The sequence below is a fragment of the Heteronotia binoei genome, chromosome 7 (assembly GCF_032191835.1).
Source record: "Heteronotia binoei isolate CCM8104 ecotype False Entrance Well chromosome 7, APGP_CSIRO_Hbin_v1, whole genome shotgun sequence".
Classification (NCBI taxonomy): Eukaryota; Metazoa; Chordata; class Lepidosauria; order Squamata; family Gekkonidae; genus Heteronotia; species Heteronotia binoei.
The window spans coordinates 112,704,559-112,725,683 of NC_083229.1; the positions used below are offsets into that span (position 1 = coordinate 112,704,559).

The 21,125-nt window shown below is 47.2% G+C and overlaps 1 protein-coding gene across 3 annotated transcripts in view; it reads left to right on the plus strand.

Annotated features, from left to right (window-relative positions):
* HIVEP1 (HIVEP zinc finger 1) overlaps positions 1–20,150 on the plus strand; it is a 123,430-nt gene extending 103,280 nt beyond the window's left edge. For all 3 annotated transcript variants that reach the window (XM_060244213.1, XM_060244215.1, XM_060244214.1), the window contains exons 8-9: positions 15,899–16,398; positions 18,372–20,150. In XM_060244213.1, coding sequence (XP_060100196.1) covers positions 15,899–16,398; positions 18,372–19,547 — 1,676 coding nt within the window. In that variant the 3' untranslated portion in view covers positions 19,548–20,150. The remainder of the gene's footprint in view (positions 1–15,898; positions 16,399–18,371) is intronic.
* The last annotated feature ends 975 nt before the right edge of the window (positions 20,151–21,125 follow it).

The window sequence follows — 21,125 nt, forward strand, 5'->3', positions numbered from 1 at the left end:
GGATCCTTCATTTTGATAGGCAGCACCATTAAGGCAGGAGTAACCAGGGAAACAGATGAGGAGCAGAGAGCTGGGACTGGATCATACAAGATCCATTGCTGGGCATTCCTTTTCCCAAGTGCAATAATGCCTTTGGCCTGTGTGTTGTCTAATTTTTTTTAAAAAAACAGTGGCAGTTTTTGTGATTTGTCCATGGTGCCATGTTTCTATGCTTTGCTGTCACATCCTAGCAGATAACAAACAAAGTGGCAACACAGTATATTACAGACCAAAGTCACCACCACTATGAATCTAAACAATAAAGAATTTATAAATCCAAATCTGAAAAGTCTGTTCCTATTTTCCTATCTTTATTGTTTGGATACACAGTGGTGGTGATTTTGGTTTGCTTGCACACCCTGACATGAAGCTCTAGTTTATTGCAACATCCAAATGTAGGCACCCAGGCAAACTGGAGTTCGTTTCCTTCCTACAAACAGATCCTAAACCTCAGTTTTATTGCAGTTTAGAATCCGATTTTGCAGGATAAAAATAAACTCAGATTTACATGGGAACCTGCTTTCAGTTGTCATGGAGAGCTGGAGTTCAAGGCTTCTCCAACGTGGAAACCTTCAGTCACACTCTGCTTGAGGTTAGAATTAAGGCAAGAAAAGAGCGTACGAACAAGCTGTATTCATGTCCAAACAAATGGAGGTTTGTCCATGATGGACATACAGATATAGTGGCTGTTGCAATTCTCACTGACTACAAAAGAGCAAAAGACTTGGGAATATAGTTTTATTACCCTTTAAAGGTTTCACTCGGCAAGGTGGATTTTGTGGTACTGACCACAAAGCATTTATTGAAGCTTAGGAATGGTGAATAATATTGTACAAGTTCAGTTTACTTTGGAAGCCATGAGGGCTTTTTTGTAGCAGGAACTCCTTTGCATATTAGGGCACACACCCTTGATGTAACCTATCCTCCTGGAGCTTACAGGAGGCCCTGTACTAAGAGCCCTGTGAGCTCTTGGAGGATTGGCTGCATAAGAGGGGTGTGGCCTAATATGCAAAGGAGTTCCTGCTACAAAAAAAACCCCTGCTAAAACACTTCCTAAAAACACTTGGCAGGCACCAGAAAAGGTGTCAGAAGGTGCCATGCGGCCCACAGACACCACATGGGAACCCCTGATGTAGTGAGTCAGATATTCTGATACAGGTCTCTGAGTTTCATTGAACTGAGAGTAGCTCATGATATCGGTCATGCTTTTATAGCTCCTGCAAACACTGATGATGAATATGTTGACCTTGCTTTCATTAAAGTATACTTAGTCAAAATCTTCTGAATTAACCTCCCTTCCCTAGTTTCCAACTCATTGTTACGACTTGACAGGGAAAATGCAGCAGTTAATGGTAGTTTAGACATTTAAAACAGGTATCAATTCCTCTCCAGCTCTCTCAAATCTTGCCTTGTTTGCCTTTACTGACATCTTAAGGCCATGTAGTAACTTCAGTCCTAAGCACGCAGCGTATTAGGGAGGTACAAGCAAAGTGCGTTTGTGGGAGTAGCTCCTCCTGATGTTAGGAATGCTTAACACAGTGGCTGTAGAGCCCCCATTCATTTCTTCTTCAAGCTTCTTCCCAGATAAATAGAGGATTTGCATCAACAGAATTAGGTGGCTTGTGGCAGTGTTCTTTGTTTGCACTTGCCATCATTAGGGCATTAGTGAATATCACTTAGTTTCACCTTTTTATGTTCCCAGTCACCTTTGCATCTTTCATCTCCTGAGCCAAGGAATGCCCTTTCTACTGAAAATGTGGGTCTACAATGTTTGGAATGCTGGCTTCTGAACAGAGCTGTCGGATCAAGCGAAGCATTTAGCATGACATACTGCAACTTGGGGGTATCATTTTTCATTGCACCCGCACCGGCTGTATTTTTTAAACATATGGAGCTGAGGTCCATCAGTGGCTATTAGCTACAGTGTATTGTTGGAACTCTCTGTCTGGGGCAGTGATGCTCTGTATTCTTAGTGCTTGGAGGGGGCACAGTGGGAGGGCTTCTAGTGTCCTGGCCTCACTGGTGGACCTCCTGATGGCACCTGTTTTTTGGCCACTGTGTGACACAGAGTGTTGGACTGGATGGGCCATTGGCCTGATCCAACATGGCTTCTCTTATGTTCTTATTGTAAATTCCTCTTAATTAGGTGACCAGCACTCCAGTGCAAAGGACATTGATTTGGAAGAAAGTCCTGTTTGTTCCAGTGAAACTTCCTTAAAAGTGTGTTTTAGGCTCATGACCAGTGTTGCCTCTAAGCTGAGTTAGTGAGCTAGCTCACAGTTTTTTAGCCTCCAGCTCTCACACATTTTTGTCTTCGCTCAGAAAATATGGCCGCAGAGCAAACTAATTTGTGCAGTATTTCCTATGGCCCCAGAGCAAACTAATTTTTGCTCACAAGACTCCACAGCTTAGAGTAGGGGTGTCGAACATGCAGTTTGGGGGCCGAATCAGGTCCCCAGAGGGCTCCTATCAGGCCCCAGCTGTCATCTTCCTTCTCCCTCTCTCTTGCTTCCTTCTGCATCACAGCTTGCTTTGCAAGGCTTGCTCAATTGCACAGGAGCTACAGAACGAAACCTCTATTTTCTCCATTGGCTGAGGCTCCTCCCTTGTGGAGGAAGGGGGGAGGAATAGCTTGCTTCTCTAGGCTCTCTCAGTTGCATAGCACAGCTGCTGTGCCAAGCCTTTCTTCCTTCTATTGGCTGAGGCTCCTCCCCTCCCCCAGTGCCCTGGGGGAGGAAGGAAAGAGCCAGAGCTTCCTTTGCCCAGTTCCCTGGATCCCATTAAAGAAATACAAAGAAAGCATCTTTGAAACAAATGAGTGCTACTGTTTTAAGCATGTTTTAAGTTTTTAAAAATATATATATTGGTGTTTGTGTACTTTATAGAATTTATATCTCTGCTACCTAATCTTAAATAGGTACACACATGGCCCAGCCTGACATGGCTCGGCCCAACTCAACATGGCTCGGCCCAACCAGGTCTCATTTATGTCAGAACCGGCCCTCATAACAAATGAGTCCAACACCCCTGCCTTAGGAGCATTGCTCGTGAACTAAGGTCATTTACCAGTGGAACGTATTTCCTTATAAATGTGACTTAGGACTGGGTTTTCAAACTGAAGAGCCAGAGCTCTCATTGGGTCCCCACCAGTTAGTGAACCTTTTCTTAGAGCTAGGAAGCAAGGCTGAAGAAAGGGGATGACCTTCCAAAAGCCGTTGCAGCAATGTGTTCCAGCGTTCTTTCTCCCCTGAGCCAATGACATTGGCAGCACAGGTGACTAGAAGTGTGGAACTTGTTGTTTTTCAGCATTTTTTGGCAGAAGGGGGAAGGGTATAAAATGACCGGTGGAAACTTGGCTGACAGGGATCTTTCATCTGGCAGAATATGGGCAGCATCTGTTCTGGCCAACAAGAGGATTTGGAATTTATTTATTTATATTGGATTTATATCCCACCCTATACTCTGAAATGAATGTCAGAGTCTCAGAGCGGTCACAATCTCCTTTACCTTCCCCCCTCCCCCACAACAGACACCCTGTGAGGTAGGTGGGGCTGAGAGGGATCTCCCAGAAGCTGCCCTTTCAAGAAAAACTCCTATGCGAGCTATGGCTGACCCAAGGCCATTTCAGCAGCTGCAAGTGGAGGAGTGGGGAATCAAACCCGGTTCTCCCAGATAAGAGTCTGCAACTACTACACCAAACTGGCTCTCCTAATGGGAGGGCAAGTTGGTGGCACCAGGGGGAAGAAAAGCTTCAAGAGGGCGCTCAATCCCAGGAGGTGGTGGACAGGCAACAGCAGTAATGCTGGTGAAAAGGTTATTTGGCATATTTTGTTAAGTTTTTTAAAACTGAGCACATAGTGGCCTCTCAAGTTAACTTGACCTGATGCTGAAAAAAAGTCATATGCATGCAGGATTCTCTTTGCCTGACTTAAACAACAAAATACATTATGACTCTTAAACAAAAACATATCTCTGAAGCAGCTTATAATGACTAAACCAGGGGTGGCCAAACTTGCTTAATGTAAGAGCCACATGGAATAAATGTCAGATGCTTGAGAGCCACAAGACACGAATATCAGATTTTTGAGAGCGGGAAGGAAGGAAAATAGATAGGGGAGGGAGGGAAAGGTGGAAAGAAAGCAACTTTAAATGCATTCTCCAAACCTCTGGCTGGCTTGGCTTGGAGAAGAGATTTAAAGAAATGCCTTCTCCATGCTGGCTGATGGGGCAGTGGGGGCTTTGAGAGCCACACAATATGTGTGAAAGAGCCGCAGTTTGGCCATCCCTGGACTAAACCAATGGACAATTAAAATAGCTGGGAAGGCAGGAATAAACTAAATAGGCGCTAAACATTAACGTGGATTGAAAGCTAGCAGTGCTAACTATTTCAGACAGCAGCATTAGCTGGCAGCACATGCTGAACCTCCACCCCACCCCACTGAGATGGTAATGTGGGGAGATTCCATCCATTTGCCTGGCTGCTCCTCTCTATCAGTGACTAAGTTGATTTTCACCCTGCAGGTCTCTGCAGAGGTCTTTCTCTGCCAGCTGGGAGTTGTCTGAGCAGCTCTTTAGACACCTTAAAAAGGCAATGAAGAGAAACTTGACATCCAGCAAGCCCTGTGTTCTTGCCTAACATTTCAGGGCAGACATCAAAGCCCCTTTTCATCTCTTGAAGCTTTCCGCTTTTATCAGGGTGCCCTTTCCCAGCAGATGTCAGTGTTAGGCAGAAGCAGAGCCGAAGTTGCAGGCACCAAAGAGAAATAAATTTAAAGTAAACCTGGTAAACGCAGGTGTGATCTTGAGCATTCCCCGATGTGATCACAAAAGGAATATATACAAAAGGAGCATTCTGACGAAATCTGTTTCCTATATGAATATTCGTGGCAAAGTGATCCAAGTGGTGGTCTAATCTCAAACACAAGGAAGAAAACCTTTTCACATAATTACTGGATCTTCTTCGTGGTCTCTGTGCAGTCCCACACATGGGTCTTGCCGCAGGCAATGAATCCATTCCTCGGAGTTCCAATAGCTCGCCTATAGCGCTTTTGGCGCGCTCCCCTCCCGCCCTGGGGAGCAGGCAGCGACCGCGCATGCCTGGAGCGGGGGGGGAGCGCCCATTCCACTCAGTTTCTTCCTTTCCGCCGCCCGGACAACACCTTCCTCGCTGCGCTCTTCCTTAGCTCGTCTCTCCTCAGCTCATTTCATCTCTACTTTGACTGGTATCGTTCTCTCTTCTCTCTTTCTCCCGTTTCGTCCTAAAAAATATACAAAAAAAAAAAAAAAAGAACCCCGTTTCTGCGCTTTTAACTCTCTTTTTCCATACCCGTCCCTTCCCGCCCTTCCCTCTCCCCCCCCCCCCCCACCGTCCGGGGCGTATGGAAGGGAAGGTTACCTTCAAAAAGTGTAGGCACTGTGGGGCTAAAATTCCCACCACAGACGGCCACAGCCACTGCCTTTTCTGCCTCGGGGAGGGCCATCGAGTCGACGCTTGCCCGCATTGTGCAAACTTTGGCAAGCAGGCACGCAAAAACCGCGCCGCACGACTACAGGCCTTCCTCTTAGAACGGTCTCTGCGGGCTATGCCCACCTCCGACTCGCCGCCTCCCCCACCTCGAGCGGGAGATTCGGCTGCCCCGGCTGCGCCTCAGCCTCAAAAGACGCACAAGTCCGGGAAACGTCCTTCGAAGCACGCCGAAGCCGGCCACAAGTCTTCGAAGAAACTGCGTCATCCCGAATCGGAGTCGGCGCCGAAGAAGCCTCGGCACTCGGATTCGGCGCCTAAGAAACCTCACCATTCCGAGCCGGCGCGTCATTCCGAATCAACGGACTCGGCGCCCATAAAGCCCCGCAACACCATGTCCTCGACCGCTCAGTCGAGTTCAGCCCAACCACTCTTGCCGTCCGAGTTGTCGACCCCGGTTGATGTCATCACGGACATGCCCAGGCTTACACCTCACACCTCCACGGCTGTGGAGGTGATTCCGATTCGATCTCGATCGCCTTCAGTACATAGCGTGGTACCTTCCGAGATCCTTGAACCCGACCGTTCCACCGACCCGACGCAGACTTACTTACGCCCGTCTTTGCGACCTGACGCCTTCCACGATGTTGCACTCTCTCCGCTGTACCGTGAATCGGCAACGCAAGTTTCCTCCCATCGGATTCGAATTCGATCACGCTCTCCGCGTAGCCGCCACGACTCCGATTCCTCCGTTTACTTTGAACAACAGGATTACTACTCGAGAAGGCGATATGAATACTCTCCTCTATCCAGATCGCCCTCACCTCGACAGGGCAGATCCCGTCACCGTTCCGGCTCCCACTCTGATTGGGACATCCATCGTAGATACCACGAGTCAGACTCCTACTTCCACCGTGATCCCGAGACTCCACGGGTCCGTTATGGCGGTTCGCCTCGGTCCCGCTACGCGCGCACAACCCGACGCGAGGATTCGCCTCAGCTCCACTTCGACCGCCCTTCTCGGCTTCGTGACCCTCGAAGTCACTTCGAGTACTCACCCAGACTCCTCAATCGCCTGCTATCATCTGATCAAGAGGCTGGCCCCTCGCATCATCACCGTGACCACCCTCGGTACCGAGACGTGGCTAAACCGCGTACTGCCTCTGCCACCGTTTCCGTGGCCCCGGATTCTAGACTTCGGTCTTCTCCCAAGACCTCGGAGGCAGCCCCCGTCTCGGAACCGATCGTTCATCCACCCTCCCCCTCCACGGGGGCCTCTTCCTCGGGAAAGGAGTCCCCAGGCTCTTCGGATTCGGAGGACCACTCTCCCTCTCTCCCACCGGACTCGGCGCAACAGCTCAGGCTCTCTCCGTCCGATGCATCCAAGGCCTATCTCAATCTTATTACTTCCATGGCGGAGGCACTGAAGATACCTCTCCAGGCAGACTCCCCCAAAGTGTCGGACATGGTACATGACCTGGTTCAATCAGACTTCCCTTCAGGGTCCTTGCTTCCTATGCTACCGGTGCACCTGGAGGGTCTTCAGGAGACTTGGGACAAACCTGCATCAGTACCTCCCACTTCTAAAAGGCTGGACTCCCTCTATCGAGTCCATGCCCCTGACGCCAAATTCCTTGCATCACATCCGGCTCCGAACTCTATAATTGTTCATTCTGCCATGAAGGCCAAGCCCTCCAGGCATCCCGCACCGCCGGATCGTGAGGGAAGGAAATTAGACACCTTGGCAAGGAAAATCTTCACACTTGCTTCCACCAACTCGAAGCTTAACAATTACCTGGCTTATTTTGCTGCTTATACTTTTAATCTAGCGAACCAGTTCACACCACTGATACCATCGCTTCCCGATTCCTCTCAGGGAACAGCATCAGCCCTGGTTTCCGAACTCTCCAGGGTCTCCAAACAACAAATTAATTCGATTCGACATGCGGTCTCCTGTTCATCCCGTGTCTTTGCCTCTGCGGTTGCCCTGCGTCGTCATGCTTGGCTGAGATCCACTAATCTTCAACCCGACATCAAGCAGAAGATAGAGGATCTTCCGTTTGATGGCCTTGGCCTCTTTCATGCCTCCACCGATGAGGTCTTGTCCTCTGTTGACGACGGCCGTAAAAGGGCCAAGCGCCTAGGAGTCGCCCAACCTGCTTCGCAACCCTTCGGCCGCAAACAATCTTGGAAACCATCTTTCCAAAGACGCCAGCGTTCTCCTAAACAGTCTGAATACTGGAAAAGAAGACCTGCTCAACAGAAGCCTTCTTTTCAGCAAAGGCAACGCCCTCAGCAGTCCAAAAAATCATCCCCCCCTACCAAGCAGTCTCTTTGACTTCCCCATACAGTCACCTTACCCCACGCGTCTTTCCCCATTCTACGGGACTTGGACTTCAATCACGACCGACTCCTGGGTACTCACCATCGTACGTCTGGGGTACGCAATAGAGTTCGCTTCGCTGCCTCGCCACCACTATTTCGTTGCTACCCCTCCATCCCATCACCTCCATCACGAGATTCTGGACCTGCTCCAGAAAAAAGCCATAGAACCGGTTCCCCCCCAACACCGGGGAACGGGACTCTACTCAAGGTACTTCCTGGTCCCCAAGAGGGATGGAGGCAAGCGTCCCATTCTGGATCTTCGGAAGCTAAACAAATTTATCCTGTACAAAAAATTCAGAATGATCTCGTTGCAGTCCATCTTGCCCTTGATTCCGAAGGATTCATGGATGGCTTCCCTAGATCTTCAGGACGCTTATTTCCATGTGACTATTCGACCTCAGCATCGCAGATACCTCCGGTTTGCGATGGGCCAACATCATTATCAGTACATCTCCCTACCATTCGGCCTCTCCACCGCACCCAGGGTATTTACCAAGTGCATGGCGGTGGTGGCAGCTGCTCTTCGACTACGAAACATCACGGTCTTCCCGTACATCGACGATTGGCTCCTCATTGCACCGACCCCAGACCAGCTCGAGTCCAATCTCCACGAAGCCCTTCTCCTGCTGGAGTCTCTAGGCCTGCGGGTGAATGTTACAAAATCGCACTTCACCCCCACTCAACAGCTCTGCTTCATAGGGGCCCATCTTCGCACCTCTATCCACCGTGCCTTCCTCCCAGAGGACCGTGCTATGACTATCATCACCCTTGCCAGGATGGTCCAGCTGCATCCCATCCAACCGGCCCTAACTATTCAGCGTCTTTTAGGTCTGATGGCCGCTACTACAGCAGTCCTCCTCTTCGCCAGGCTACGAATGAGACCACTTCAGCTCTGGTTCGTACGTGCCTACCGGCCTCACGTGCAACCTCAGAGCACCCTGCTCACCGTCCCCAGGAGAGTCCTTCCTTCTCTCACTTGGTGGACCAGCCTCGACAACCTCCTCGAAGGCATGCCGTTCCTACCAACTACTCCAACGGCTATCGTGACAACAGACGCCTCCATGTGGGGATGGGGAGCCCACTTGGAAGGCAAGACTGTCAGAGGTCTCTGGACCCCTCAGGAGAGGACCCTGCACATAAACTGCTTAGAACTGATTGCAGTACACAGAGCTCTTCAATCCTTCCTTCCTCTCATTGCGGGTCGCCACATCCAGATTTCCACGGACAACATGGCGACAGTATTTTATATAAACAAGCAGGGAGGCACCAGATCCCCTCGACTATGTCGCATAGCCACTCTGCTCTGGGAATGGTGTATCAAACACAGCATCCACATGACCGCCATCCACCTCCCAGGTGTACAGAATGTATTGGCCGACTCCCTAAGCAGGATACGTATAGACGACCACGAATGGTCCATCAATCTGACCTACCTTCGTCGGATTTTCAGGTGCTTCGGGACCCCCAGGGTGGACGTCTTTGCCTCCAGGGACAATGCCAAATGTCACCGCTTCTACTGCAGGAAGGGCGACGATGCCTTCCTACATCTCTGGAGAGGTCCCCTCCACTACATTTTTCCGCCAACCCCCCTACTGACACGCGTGTTGACGAAGGTCGCACGGGATGGCACGGACTGCATCCTTATCGCACCGTGGTGGCCACGGCAACCATGGTTCACCAAACTTCTGCAAATGTCACAACACACTTACCGCCGCCTCCCGATCGTGGGAGACCTTCTCTCGCAGGCGAACGGCCAGGTACTTCATCACAACCCTCGGGTTCTGGCCCTCACCGCTTGGAGGATACACTCACCTGCCTCTCCACAGAAGTGACCAATATTCTTCTCAACGCAAGGAAGCCTTCCACTAGACTCTCGTACCAACGCAAATGGAAGCGCTTTTGTTCCTTCGTTGCACCCTATCATTGGACTCCTGAGGTAACACCTCTGAACCTGATTTTAGATTATCTCCTATCTCTGCAGAAATCAGGCTTGTGCTACTCTTCACTTAAAGTACACTTGTCTGCCATCTCGGCATTCCATGACACTATCGACGGCAGGACAGTGTTCTCTCACCCCTTATCTAAATCCTTCCTCAAAGGAATGCTGCACCTACATCCACCGGTTAAACCATTCGTCCCAACGTGGAGTTTATCCCTTGTTCTTTCCTGTCTAATGAAGGCGCCCTTTGAACCCATGGCGACAATACAGCTCAATCTTCTCTCTTGGAAGACAGCATTGCTAATAGCCCTCACCTCGGGTAAGCGGGCAAGTGACTTATGTGCCTTCAGACATGACCCTCCCTACACCATCTTTCATAGGGACAAGGTTGTCTTAAGACCGGATCCTACGTTCCTCCCCAAAGTTGTCTCCAAGTTTCATCTGTCTACCTCCACCGCGTTACCAACGTTTTTCCCTAACCCGTCGGACCAGGGACAGCGATCCCTGCATTCTCTGGATGTCAGAAGGGCGCTAGCCTTCTATCTGCATCGCACACAACCTTTCCGTAAGGACCCTAACCTGTTTGTGGCCTACGGTAAACCACGTAAAGGACACAAAATTTCTACCCAAAGACTATCCAAATGGGTAGTTAGTGCCATCAGGTTGTGTTACGAACTGGCTAAACAGCCTCTTCCCGAAGGCCTCAAGGCCCACTCTACTAGAGCGGTCTCCACGTCTTCGGCTTTTCTACAGGGCGTCTCCTTAGAGGACATCTGTGCAGCTGCATCGTGGTCCTCTCCTTCCACGTTCGTCTCCCATTACGCTTTGGACGTTCGTGCGAGACGAGACGCCTCTTTCGGCCAAGCAGTTCTCCGATCCATCTTCCACTGAAGTATGGTGAGTGTTTTCGCTTCTGCCTCTATGTCTTGGAACATGATCTGTTTTCTTATGTGACTAACTTTCTTCTTTTACCAGCACCCTCCTCCAGGTTACTCAGCTGGCTAGTCACCCATGTGTGGGACTGCACAGAGACCACGAAGAAGATAAACAGGTTGCTTACCTGTAACTGATGATCTTCGAGTGGTCATCTGTGCAGTCACACACGCCCACCCAGCCTTCCCCGCTGCTGGCTTCCTGTGATTGTTATTTAACTCTGTACTGTGTTAGGTCAGCGGCGGCTGGAAGAAACTGAGTGGAATGGGCGCTCCCCCCCCGCTCCAGGCATGCGCGGTCGCTGCCTGCTCCCCAGGGCGGGAGGGGAGCGCGCCAAAAGCGCTATAGGCGAGCTATTGGAACTCCGAGGAATGGATTCATTGCCTGCGGCAAGACCCATGTGTGTGACTGCACAGATGACCACTCGAAGATCATCAGTTACAGGTAAGCAACCTGTTTTTGTGCTGCCTCACTGTTTCCAGCCAGTTGAATTTGGCATTTACTCCATCTCCAGTAATGGACGGTGTCTCCAGTTACAAGTGTTATTGCTAAGGGGACTTTTAGAATGACCTACTCCATTTCCGTGGACTTGCATCTCTGGAAATGAATCATCATTACCAGCTTTGCCACTTACAGAAGCTCCTGGAAGTGCTGTAGGTTTGGACCATAAGATTGTTTAGGCAGCTGCCCACATGCTCATAAGATACACATTTAATGGAGTGGAATGATAACATCTAAGATGTTCCTGTGCTGCTTGTTTATTTGTATGTGGTCTAAGCATAGGGTTGGTCTGGTGTTCAATAGCCAGATGTTCCCAGTAATTCGAAGAATTAACATAATTCCTTTCTTCTGTTGCAAATCTGTCTGCAGTGATTCTCTTCTTTTCTACAATGCCCACATTTCTTTTAGCAAAGGAGAGTGAAATCGGTCTTGGTACCTGAAAACGGGGTTTTTTGTAGCAGGAACTTCTTTGCATATTAGGTCACACCTCCCTGATGTAGCCAGTCTTCCAAGAGCTTACAGGGCCCTGCTGTAAGCTTTTGGAGCATTGGCTACATCAAGGGTGTGTGACCTAATGCAGTAATCCCCAACCTTTTTGGCACCAGGGACAGGTTTTGTGGAAGACAATTTTCCCACGGACCGGGGGTAGGGGGCATGGTTTTGGGATGATACAAATGTGCACTTTGTTTCTATTAGTTTGGTGTGTTGATTAAGTGTGTGAACTCTTGTCTGGGAGAACCGGGTTTGATTTCCCACTCCTCCACTTGCAGCTGCTGGAATGGCCTTGGGTCAGCCATAACTCTCGCCTGAGTTGTCTCTCAGCCCCACCTACCTCACAGGGTGTCTGTTGTGGGGGAGGAAGATAAAGAAGATTGTAGGCCGCTCTGAGACTCTGGAATTCAGAGTGGAGGGCAGGATATAAATCTAATGTATTATTATTATTATTATTATTATATTGTAATATATAATGAAATAATTATACAACTCATGGTCCAGTTGCTTAACAGGCCACGGACCGGGACCGGTCCACGGCCCAGAGGTTGGGGACCCCTGGCCCAATATGTAAAGGAGCTCCTGCTACAAGAAAAGCCCTGCCTGAAAGTATTCTATAAACAGTGTTAGGCTTAATTCCTTTAAATGTAGATATAGAATAGAGCCATCAGACACCGTTTCCCAGATTTTGTTTTCACTTTAAAGATATCTTTTATGAATAGCATGGCAAAATTTCTTGAATTAGTCAAATATTTCATAAAGAACTGAATAGCAAATACCGAGAAAAGCATTAGGGAGTAGACCTTGTGTGTGTCTGTGTCTCTGTGTGATCATAGCTTATTTCTTGATCTGAAATGCATTTGTTGCTAATGCTTTGTTGATGGTGTTAAACAGATGCTGTTAAATGCTGCTGAAAAAGGTATTTTGGCAATGCAAGAGGGAAAAAAGGCTGAGAATGTTTCCAGCACTGTTATTAACAGCTTATTATAGACATTAGTAGAAACACCTGCAGCTAGATGAGAGCCTTACTGCTTCTTGCCATTGGTGACTGAATAGGATTATCATTGTATTCAGAATTTTTCTTTTCAGAATCAACTATTTCTGATGCTAATAGTTAATAATATATTTAAGGGTCATTTTCGATTACTTGCTTATTTGCATTGGGTTGATTTTTTTTCCCCCTCAAGAAATCACACTGTTAGTTGTGTGAAATAGCATCCCCACATCTTTTCAACCAGTCTGAGCATTGGATGTAATTTGTTACTGCTAGCTGTTTTCTCCCAAATTGAGCTGTGACTTGTGACAATAAAGAGAAACAGAATTAAGTGGTGCCTTAAAACATACGGCCCATGGGACAGATCTGTCTCCTCTCCTCTGTCCATCCTCTTATTTGGGGATCTTTATTGGGGGGGAGGCATTGGCTCACAAGAATAGTTTTTGTGAGTAGTTGCTCTGTAATATTAGCTGATCATTTCTTACTGTTAGCAACTGAGATCTGAAATAAAACTTGCGGCTTGAATAAGATGTTCAGAGTTCTTCGACAAAGTGAGGTTATCAGCTTTAAAAGCCTTTAAGAGAAGAAGAAGATATTGAATTTATATACCACCCTGTACTCTGAATCTCAGAGTGGTCACAATCTCCTTTACCTCCCCTGCCCACAACAGACACCCTGTGAGGCAGGTGGGGCTGAGAGAGCTCTTGCAGCAGCTGCCTTTTCAAGGTCAACTCCTGCAAGACCTATGGCTGACTGAAGGCCGTTCCAGCAGGTGCAAGTGGAGGAGTGGGGAATCAAACCTGGTTTACCCAGATAAGAGCCCGCACACTTAACCACTACACCAAACTAGCTTTCCAAACTGGCTCTTAAGAGAGACAGGTATTAATTCCCATTTTCTTAAATGTTCACCATCAGCGGTTGAGCATTATGCAAACTGGACTGTCATGTTTTAACTTTGCCTCTCCCTCCAGCCAAACAATCCAGCTGAAAGTTAATAAGATTTCTGTGGGAATGATGACTGATTTCAGTGGGAATGTTAAGACCATGCATGATTCTTTTCCCACTGAATGGTAAGCTTGTGTCTGTGGTTATCAGTCCTTTAGCATGAGAGTGCGATTTAATGGCTCTCTTCCATAGGATCGAAGTGCACATTTTGTTTTCCTTAGTACTTTATATAACTCTTCTGCTATTAAAACAATGGATTTTAAGAGGCAGCTTAGAGTTCAGATGGTTTGACAAATTATACAAATAAAGGAGATCTGCAATCCAAGCAGTTAATGAGCACATTTAAAAGTTCAAGTGTTTAAAACCAATAAACAAGGATCAATATTAAAAAGTCAGTTTTCCTGAGTATCCCAATCTCAGTTGAATCAGTAAGCCATGGCAGTGCTTAAATAGCTTACTGGAAGAGCAGTGCAAACCTCTCTCCTTTCCCAAGTTGCCAGCAGTGTGAATTGGGCCCTCCAAGCCCTCCCCTGTGATCTTCGCTTTTGGTAATGTGGAGGAAGACCATGCATACTGGAGCCTCTACACATGCCCAGTTCATGCGGTCTGCTTGGTGGAGAGGAGGGCCTTACACCACTGCCATTAGCTTAATACGTGAAAAGTAGTAGGTCAGACTCTATAGTGATTCCAGCATAGCACTTTTATTAGCAAAAACCCAACTGAAAACACACGCTGCTAGCCGCAACTATATACACAGAAACTCCACCCAAAACACACCTCGTATTACCTGATTGGCTGGCTCAGCAAGGGCGGCCACTCTGAGTGTAGCTGCGAGGAGCCTCTCAAACAATGGGCTTCATTCAAATGGATATTATCTGATTAGCTGGCTCAGCAAGGGCAGCCACTCTGAATGTAGCTGCAAGGAGCCTCTCAAACAATGGGCTTCAATCAAATTGAGATTATCTGGTTGGCTGGCTCAGCAAGAGAGGCCACTCTGAGTGTAGCTTCAAGGAGCCTCTCCAACAAAGGGTCTTCACTTGAAGCTCCCAGTACACTACATATGCAAATGAGTGATACAGATTTACATTAATATGTTTTAGGCCTCTTGCTGAGAATTTGCTTGTATATGGCAAAGTATTATTAAATATAAACCATCCTTTTTTGTATCTGTTAAACTACATATCCTAGTTAAGTGCATGGAAATATCTCTGCCTTCTTTAATATACGATTTCCTTTAGAGTTGTTATCGATTTATCAACTGTTGGGTAGTTACCCAGCTTGGGGAAAAGCCAAGCTAAAGCACTTTTTCCAAGATGAGAAAGTGGGAAGCTTGTATGGGGAAGCATTTGCCCTTTCTTCCTGTAGTCTGGTGGTAATGGAGTCTAGGAATGCTGCACTATATGTTGTACCTGCATGAATTATTTGGTTCTAACGCCTCCTTCTCTGTAAATAAGATGTCTTAACTGTATTTTATTTTTGAAAAGCTTTCTCAAATGTAGTTAAACACAAGCAGAAAAGTTAGCACCGGTGTGATAGAGGACCCTGGGTGAAGTTGGAAAGCGCACGAAAGGGCACTCTTGTTTGTTCAGAACATTTATATGTATATTCAGAAAATCCATGTGCTAATTTCCAGCGGCCTGCTTGCGGCTCGTATCTAAGAAGACCTGGGTCTTGGTTGTGCATGGATGGCAAACAGACATACATAACAGAAAAAAGTTTGAGTCCAGTGGGACCTTTAAGACCAACAAAGTTTAATTGTGGGTATAAGCTTTTGTGTGCATGGGCCTTGAGATCCATATTGGAAAAAAAGAAGTAAATGTAGTTGTGTTCCAGAGGGGAACATGAGTTGTAACCAATGTTCCCTGTAAGCTGCAGAGTTCTGTGAGCAAAAATTCTACTTTGTGAGCTACTTAATGGTATTAAAGTTGAGAGCTACTGCATAAATTAGTGTGCTCTGGGGCTATTTTTCCTGAGCTAAGACAAAAATGTATGAGCTGGAGGCTAAAAGTCTATGAGCTAGCTCACGCTAACTCAGCTTAGAGGGAACACTGGTTGTAACATGTTGAAACAATGGTCCCGTGCATGCCCTCTGTGAAACGAAAGACTATAACTAAATTCTGTTCCTTGCACCAGTGTTGCATCATGCCTCTCTCTGTGACGTGGGATGTGTGGATATCAGGTGCTTATAAATTTTCTTTCTTCCTAGGTGAGAAGCAACGATTGGGCTACGATCGGTCTGGGTTTGATGCAGAGGATTCAGACGTCCCCGATGACGATGACAATGACAACGAGGAGGAGGATGAAGACAGCCAAGCGGAATCGGTTTTATCTGCCACTCCCTCAGTTTCAGCCAGCCCACAGCATCATCCCTCTAGAAACATTTCTCAGGAGACCTCAAGTGCGGATGAAGATACCAGAATCACGGATTGTTTTGCTGGCGTTCACACAGACTCTATGGATAGCCTGCCAAAAGCACTTCTCACCAAGATGACAGTACTTAGTTCAGCCCCATCAGAAGGCAGCAGCTCGGGGCCGCTGGGGGCAGCCATACCCCATGAAGCAAGTGAAGGCCACACGCGAGTCCAGGAAACAAACACAAAGGTCGTTCCACAGTCTCCACCCCATCACATGTATGTGGACTACCCAGATGCAGAGGGAGCGTTAGGAACTTCTGGTGCTACTGCCGTTACTACAGCGGTTTCCAAGGTGAGTCGATTCAATTTTCTAGAATCAGGGTGGGAGAAAGGGGCAAAACATTCTTGGCTGAACAGCGCTTCCGTGTCCTTGGCTGGGATTTTTAAGCACCCCAATTTGGAAAGATTTCAGCAATGCTTCCAATGCTTAAAAATAAGTTGCACTCTAATTAATTAGATTAGACTTCTGCATCGCGTTAGGTATGAGCTACCAGCATACTGAAATTCTCGTGCTTTGTTTTTTCAAATAGATCTCCTTCTGTGATGGGCATGCCATTATTCATTGCATGGTGTATGTGATTGTAATCTGTATGGAGGCACAAACAGGAAAGGCTTAATCCAGCCTGATGGACCCATGTTTGCTAGCAGGATTTTCTCATGGCTAGCACAGGAAAGATATTTGCCACAGCCAGTACAGTCCACGGCGCCGTAGGCAGACTGTCAGCCTGCAGCCCCTTTCCACAGCGCCCCCCACCCCACGCCTTCCCCTCTCCCCACCACGCCTCCTCCTCCCTCCCTTCCCCACCCAAGGTGTATTTCAAAACCCAGAAGGTCAGTTGAGCTGCGTTCCCGGGCGATCTAAAGCCCCACCCCCCCGCCAATCAGTTGATCAGCGGGTAAAGCAGCATGGCAGGCTGGCATCAGTGAAAGAACCGTTTCCTGAAAGGGTGCCACAGTTCTTTTGCTGCTGCCAGCCTGCCACAGCGCTCAAAGACATTGAGCACCGCGCTGTTTTACCTGCCAATCAGCTGATTGGAGGGGGGGGCGCTTTAGATCCCCCAGGAGCATGGCTCCACCGCCCTTCCAGGCTTTGAAATACACCTGGGGAGGGGAAGGGAGGGAGGAGGAGGCTGAGGAGATGGCAGACTAGGCATTTGCCTAGGGGGAAGGGGGGGGGAAGGCCAATTTTGGCAACCCTGCCCTTTTGGCACCCTAGACAACTGCCTAGTGGGTGAGCCGGCCCTGGCCACAGCTAGCAATTAGAAATTGCATGGGACTTCTTATGATGTGTTCATGTTTTCAACATACTCTGCACATCCATGAGAGCTATTTGTGGAGAACAGGAGCACTGAATGATTTATTTTTATTTTTTTTAATGGGAGAGCGTTAACAAACTGCTTTTTCTCTGTCACCTAGCACCTTTTGTCGGCTTTGGCTGATACACCAGCTGTGGTTGTTTAGTGAAAAGCGTGATCTGGCCATGGTGATCCATGATCCGAGTTAGATTACTAAAATGCAGTTGGCCTGCGGCTGCCCTTGGAGATGATCTGGAAGCTTCTGCCAGTCCAAAATGCAGCAGCCCCGTGTCAGGAGTTGGTTCCGGGGGACTGTATCATCCTCATGTTGAAAAATTTGCTGCCGATTTGTTTCCAGGCAATTTTCATGGCCTTTGCCTAGAGTTGCCAGTGTCTAGGTGGTGGCTGGGGATCTCCTGGGATTTCAGTTGATCTCCAGATGATAGAGATCAGTTCACCTGCAGAAAATGGCTACTTTGACAGGTGGACTCTATGGCATTATAACTCACTCAAGTCCCTCCTCTCCCAAAATCCTTCCTTCCTTAGGCTCCACTCCCAATCTGGAGTTGGCCTCCCTACTTCTGCCCTATAAGGCAAAATCCAGCACACAGATCCAAGTCTCTTTTCGAAGCAGGAACTCCTTTGTATATTAGGCCACACATCCCTGATGCAGCCAGTCTTCCAAGAGCTTACAGTTGGCCCTATAAGTGCTCTTGGTGATCCAGCCTGCGCGGTCTCCGGCACTGCAAATAGTCTCAGTGTCGCCGAAGTGAACAGTGTCGTGTCCTGTATCCCCACTGGCCAAATAAAGCTCTTGAAGGATTGGCTACATCAGGAGTATGTGGCCTAATATACAAAGGAGTTCCTGCTACTAAAGAAGCCCTGGGCCTGTCCGATGTTTTTAAGAAACAATACAGAATTGTGAGCCTTATTGCTGTTTTTTCTGTTTTTTGTTCTTTCCTTGCACTAGAGCACAACCTGTACAAGACTTCCTTCCTCACCCGTGGACCGGAGTACGCAAACCACAATGGTGGCTCCTTCAGCAGCCTCCCCATACCCAGAGCTCCTCGAGCAGAAGCATCAGCAACAGACCATGAATGCAGCACCTCCCCAGGCCCACCTCTTTAGCCACCTTCCTTTGCACTCGCAGCAACAAGCCAAGACCCCTTACGGCATGATTCCTGTGGGAGGGATCCACGTGGTACCTGCTGGCTTGGCCACGTACTCAACATTTCTTCCCATTCAGGCTGGACCGGTACAACTCAGTATCCCCGCTGTTAGCGTGATCCACAGAACTACAAGTGCTCTTGGTGATCCAGCCTGCGCGGTCTCCGGCACTGCAAATCGTCTCGGTGTCGCCGAAGTGAACAGTGTCGTGTCCTGTATCCCCATTGGCCAAATAAACGTGCCAGGTATCCAGAACCTGAGCGCACCGCCCCTTCAGTCTCTTCCATCCCTGAACATGGAGACGGTGAACATCTTAGGGCTGACAAAAACCAACATCACTCCGCAGATACACCCTTCGGGGTTAACCCTAAATGCGGTAGGGCTACAAGTTTTGACTGCAAACCCTCCCTCTCAGAGCACCCCCAATCCCCAGACACACATTCCAGGTCTACAGATACTGAACATAGCACTGCCGACTTTAATTACTTCGGCCAGCCCCTTAGCCGCGGATGGGCAGGGCCTCACAGAAACACCAGCTTCCAGCAACAAGGCCTGCGAAACTCACCAGGAAAGGGGTCCAGCAAGCTTTGTGGCCAGCAATCCTGGCCAGATCACCAGTGCTCAGTCTCCTCAGGTGGCACCAGCCAACCAGCGGTACAAAGTGGAAACCCTGCCCGAATCTGCTTCAAGCGAATACCCACGATGCAATAGCTCGGATAAACTGGACCCAGAAAAGCCTGACTCAGAGAGTCATCTAAAACCAAAGTGCAATATCAATTCTGTTCGGGTTGAACAGGCTTCGGCATCAGAGCCTCCCATGAAGGTGAATTCTGACGTTTTATCCAGTTCCCCAATCCGTCGAACTGTCTCTCCAGATAGACAAGCACTTAGGCGCAAAGGGTTGCCTGAGCGACAGAATACTGTGGAGTTTAGCGACAGCAGCAGTGACGATGAGGACAGACTTATAATAGCAACCTAGGGTTTTTGGTTTTCTCTTGGGTTGCGTGTGCGTGCGTGCGCGTGTGTGTGTTTGTTTTATTTTTATTTTATTTTTTTAAAGTAACACTTACTAGGTTTCTTTGCAAACCTCCCTTTTACTTAAAGCACATTTTTTCTGACACAAACTCATTACTAATCTTTGTGCAATCATGAACTTTTGACCAATAATTGTCGTTTCTTGTCAGCTCCGGCCATTTTTTGTACATGTTGTATAGACAATTGTGCCTTTTTTTGGAGTTTTATGTTTAGAAAGGTGTACAGATTGTCAAAATTATATATATTATATGTATATTAAAAAACGAAGTAGTTTCTTGTGTTTCGTAAGTAAAAAAAAACTTATGTCAAATGAAATAAATGATTAAATTATATGTTGCACTGTTAAATGTAAATTTTTATGGCTGTGGGGCAAAGTTTGTGTGTACAGACTAAGTATGTAAAACTCCATATTTATTGTATCCATATTAGTCTTGGGGGAAAGGGTCTGTCCATCTTTCTTGTGTATGCCATTAGCTTTACACTTTAAAGAGAAGCTCGTATCTGTGTTATTGAATTATTTCAGTAAAATTTTTGTTTACGGACTTTACTGCTGCTGAAGTTGTGCCTTTTTGAAGAAACTGAGCCATCAATTTATACGCATTTTCCCTGAAAGCCCTCGATATTACCTCACCTGATCTCCCCACACCCCCACAACTCTTGGTACACATTGGAAATAAATTGCCTACTGAAGTGATTTTCTTTTTAAGTTCATTAACTGTTTTTTCCCCCTCTGCTTTCAATAGTTGGGTTTTCTTTTTTTTACATTCACAAAGAACAAGCTAATCTTTTCAAAATTCTATAAGGCATATAATTTTCTTTAAAAGATGCCTGTTGAGCATTACATTCTTAGTAAATCTGTAAAATCAGACTTCTTTATTTAGTTAGTTTTTACTTCTTAGTATAATCAGAGGGTTTTTTTACTTATTAACACCTGCAAGTTACAAGAAAGCTTATTTATGTTTTTAAAAAATGATTAAGAAGTATTCCTGTTACTTCATTTACACTGTCAAAAAGAAGCATAAAGCCATGTTTTATTAACTTAGAAATGTAGGAAAGAGATAAATGAATATTTTTTCCTGTTTTTAATGTTTCATAAGTTAAAGCCACATGGCAGCAAAAAATTCTTGAACTCCTAATTATTTGAAGTTTCCTCTAGCTTCTAAAGAGCTTTTTGGGTCGACTTCTTAGCCTAAAAGGCATTATTTCATGTGCTTATTTAACCTACAGGGAATATTTCTCCCTTTACACTTTCCTTCTAAGATGGCCAGACAACATTGCCACTATTCCATTCTTTGGGTAAGGAAGACTTTGGTACACTGAACACCATGAAAGTTGTTATAAAGGGGATATAGAACCACTGTGGACTATAGTAATGGCCAGGGCTTTTTTGTAGAAAAAGCCCAGCAGGAACTCATTTGCATATTAGGCCATGCTCCCTGACACCAAGACAGCTGGAATTGTGTTCCTGTGCGTTCCTGCTCAAAAAGTAAGTAAAGTAAAGTAAAATTTTATTTGTATCCCG